This window comes from Apis dorsata, unplaced genomic scaffold (genome assembly GCF_000469605.1).
Source record: "Apis dorsata unplaced genomic scaffold, Apis dorsata 1.3 scaffold_233, whole genome shotgun sequence".
In the NCBI taxonomy this organism is placed as follows: Eukaryota; Metazoa; Arthropoda; class Insecta; order Hymenoptera; family Apidae; genus Apis; species Apis dorsata.
In genome coordinates this window covers 361029-365214 of record NW_006263515.1, presented here as the reverse complement: position 1 = coordinate 365214, position 4186 = coordinate 361029, and the positions used below count along the sequence as shown (strand labels likewise).

At 25.3% G+C, this 4186-nt stretch overlaps 1 protein-coding gene across 1 annotated transcript in view; it reads left to right on the top strand.

Moving 5' to 3' along the window:
* LOC102679289 (facilitated trehalose transporter Tret1-like) overlaps nucleotides 1–2801 on the top strand; it is a 3822-nt gene extending 1021 nt beyond the window's left edge. The window contains exons 2-3 of the mRNA XM_031510510.1: nucleotides 356–431; nucleotides 1257–2801. Of these exons, the coding sequence (XP_031366370.1) occupies nucleotides 380–431; nucleotides 1257–2635 (1431 nt within the window). The 5' untranslated portion in view covers nucleotides 356–379 and the 3' untranslated portion in view covers nucleotides 2636–2801. The remainder of the gene's footprint in view (nucleotides 1–355; nucleotides 432–1256) is intronic.
* Nucleotides 2802–4186: the final 1385 nt, after the last annotated feature.

The following is a 4186-nucleotide window of genomic DNA, read 5'->3' as shown; positions in this document are numbered from 1 at the left end:
ATAATAATTTGGCACGATATTTTATTTATTATATTTATTATAACATGTATATAATATTATAAAATAATATTCGAGAAATTTTTATATGATAAAATGTATTTATTATTAAAATTATTACCTTATTATTTAGAAAATTTTAATCGAAAAATATTTAAAAATTTATGAATAAATTCATGAATTCTAATTTTTATTATTTTAAATTATTTTGCTTAATATATCGCATAAATTATTCTATAACTATAAAATATTAAAAATAGTAAAAATATTAATATTTTTAAATTACTTATATATTTATAATATTATCTATCTACACATGATTTTATAAAATATCATTAAATTTCATTAAATATTATAGTCTGTAAAAGAAGAAATAAGAAGGATGAACAAATCGCGCATTAAATGGTGGCCGCAATATTTAGCAGCGATTACAGGTAATTTTAAATTATTATTAAAAAAAAGAAAAATTTTTTATTTTAAAATTTATTTAATATGAAATATGAAATTTTATTGCCAAAATAATAATTGCTCAATTATCATTCTGAATAAGATTATATATATTATTAATTATTACTTTAATTGTTCATTGAACGTTGAAATATGTCAAATCATATAATAAATATATCATAAATTTTAATAAATATCAATTTTAAAATATATTTTTTAATACAAAAAAATCGAATACTACATATAAAAGATGAATAAAAAATTTATTTTATTTTCTTTTTAAGATAAATAAAAAATAATAATTTTAAATAAGAATAAATAACAAATAAATTCGATATTTAAGATATTAATATATCTGATTTTAGAGACCAAAAAATCATATAATATATACGATATAATATAATAATAAACAAAAATTTAATTAAACAAATAATTGAAAATTATTAGTATTAATAAGTAATTGAACATAAATAAAGCGAGATAATGACAGAAAAACATGATAAAATTTCATTCTATTTATGTTTATATTTTTTTCAATATGACTGAAAGTATATATTCAATATTGACTGAATATTTTACAGTGATATTCCTTTTAGTTTTAAAAGTGATTCAATTCCTCTTCTGCGGAAAATTCGTCACGAAATTGAGTCATTTTTAATAGAAGTAAAAGAAGTAAAAGAAGTAAAAGAAGAAACATATTGTTCCCATCTGACAACTAACTTGGTTTTCAGTTCAATTTCAATGCTGTAGATATTGTCTCATTACATGTTTATTCGCACATTTAATATTGAACATATTTCTTTTTTTTTTAGCCACCTTATGTTTAGCAGCAGCTGGTACTCAGATAGGATGGACATCACCGATATTGCCAAAATTAAAGTCTCCAGATTCTCGTGTACCACTAACCTCGGATGATGCTTCATGGATTGCTTCATTCTCTCTCCTCGGCTCGATACCTAGCATTATCCTCTCAGGTTTCATCGTAGACCGACTTGGTCGTAAAACAAGCCTCCTGATAGCTGGAATACCACATATAATTTCTTGGATTTTAATCATCGTGGCTTGGAATCCTTACGTTCTCTATTTATCGAGATTCATAGGTGGCATTGGGCTTGGTATAGGTTATGTTATTTGCCCAATGTATATCGGTGAGATCGCCGACAAGGAGATTAGAGGATCTTTAGGTTCTTTTATCAAGCTTATGGTAACTTTTGGCGAATTATACGCTCATGCGATTGGTCCATTTGTGTCGTACGAATGTTTGGCTTACAGCTGTGCTGTAATTCCTATAATCTTTCTTTTAACATTCGGTTGGATGCCAGAATCTCCTTATTATTTATTAATGAAGAATCGCGAGGATAAAGCGATAAATAGTTTAAAACAGCTTAAAAGATATGCGACGGAAGATCAATTGGAAGAAGATATGGAGCAAATGCAGAAAACTATGATCAAGGATCTCAGTGATAGAGGATATATTTGGGATCTATTCAACACTAAAGGTAACAGAAGAGCTATGTTAATCAGTTTCGGTCTTCAGTTAATCTTGCAATTCAGCGGTTTGGCTGCCATAGAATCTTATACTCAAGAAATTCTTGAAGAGGGTGATACGAATTTATCAGCTGCAGTAGCAGTGATCATTTTAAGTGTTCTTCAGTTGGTAGCAGGTGTTGGTGCCGCAGCTCTGGTGGACAAATTAGGAAGAAGACCGTTGCTTCTTGTTAGTACATTTCTTGGTGGATTGTCTTTAACTATTGCTGGGGCATTTTATCTTCTTAAACTTTACATGCTGGTAGACATAACTGGTTTTGGTTGGGTTCTTTATGCCTCTGTTATATTTTACGAATTAATTATTGCATTAGGTTTGAATCCATTAGCCTATATGATGCTCGGAGAATTATTTCCAACTAACGTTAAAGGGGCTGCTGTGTCTGCAGCAAATTTGTGGGCTTCTTTATTAGCATTCTTCGTTTCGAAAATGTATCAAGTTATTTCCGATTTTTACGGTGTTTATACTTCTTTCGGTTGGTTTGCGATCAGTTGTTTTCTTGGAATTATTTTTATACTCTTTATGGTCCCAGAAACAAAAGGGAAAACTTTGTTAGAGATACAAGAAGAATTGAATTGTAAACGAAAACAAGAGCGGAAAATAAACAAAAATAAACAAGAAGCCCACGTAAGTACGATAGGTTAAGTCAGATATAGGATGGAACGATAGTTTTAATTTGCATTGATAAATTAATTGATGATGATTAATAAGATTCATTGCTATTTGATTCATCATGATCTATTAAAATTATTTTGAGATCAAGATTGAATAAGTTTTCAATATATTATTTAATACTAGAATTATCGAGAAGTTTTAAATTTTGCAATTAAAAATGTACAGGTTTTTAACAAAATTTATATTTTCATATTACTTTAATTGTAATCATCTGTTTATAATATATTTAAATATATATAAATTGACGATTCTAGTGTTAAAGATAATATTTTTATTCAAAATTTACAATTTACATTTCAAATACAAAATCAAATATATAAAATAATAAGAGAGATAAAAGAGATTTGTTAATTTTTATTATTTCAAGATACAGAAAATGTTAATCTACATTTTTATCAATAATACATAATCGAAATCTTATCAAATTTTAAAAATAGTTAAAACAATGAACTATCGTTCCAATAAAAATTAAGAATCTCTTAAATATTGTTTTCAAAATATATTTCAAGCGTTTTCGATGTTAAACTTGAATTTTAAAATTTAATTCGAATAAAATATTGCTAAATTTCAATAAAAAGAATTCTATGAATTGTTTTCTATCGAAATTTTATTTTTTCGAAAAAATTTCAACTAAAAAGTCATTGTTAATATGAAATTTTATATATTAATTTTATGTTAAGTTTGTTTAAATATTAAAAAATTTTTTATTTATTCAAATCAAAGAACAATTATAAAAAATGAAAATTCGAAAATTGTGACAAGATTAACACCGGAACGTTAAATTTTTTGAAAAAATTATATTTTTTATATTTTATTTTCTTTTTTCTTGTTATTGTAATTTAGAATATAAGATTTTGTTTCCTAAGAGAGGGCCCTTATATTCCAAAAGAACTTGCTTTGATGAAATATCAAGATCGTTGAAAAAGATACTTGATTAAAATTTCATCGTTGATCAAAGAAAACAAATTGGTAATTTCTTTAATAAATTTAATAAATCACTTACATAAAAGCAAATATTGACAGATCAAATAACTGTATAAAAAAATCATACGTCATAAAAACAAAGAAAAAGAGGAAAATGTGATAAGTATGACTTAAAGACTTTTACACATTTATTTTTTTTATCATGTTCATATACAATTTGTATGAACATTTATCAGTATTTTCGACGACTGATTATTTACATAAATCATAGGAATTTTACGATGAAATCTTAATCAAGATAATAATCGGAGCAATTTCAATGAAGAAATATAATACAAGAATTTTTTTGTTAATTTCTAGAAATTAATTCGAAAATTCGAACAAGTTTCTAGAAATTGTATTGTATTATGAATGCGTTATTTAGGGTCCCAATTGTGTAAAGAGCAAACTCGCATGACCATCTTTTCTTTCCCTTTTAGGCAGGGTTAAACGTTGAGACTGATAGATTTTAAATTAATCGTAAGCGTATTTTTATTCATCGCCAAATGATATCATATTATAATAAAAAATTGATTTATTGCAATGAAGGATTTATTT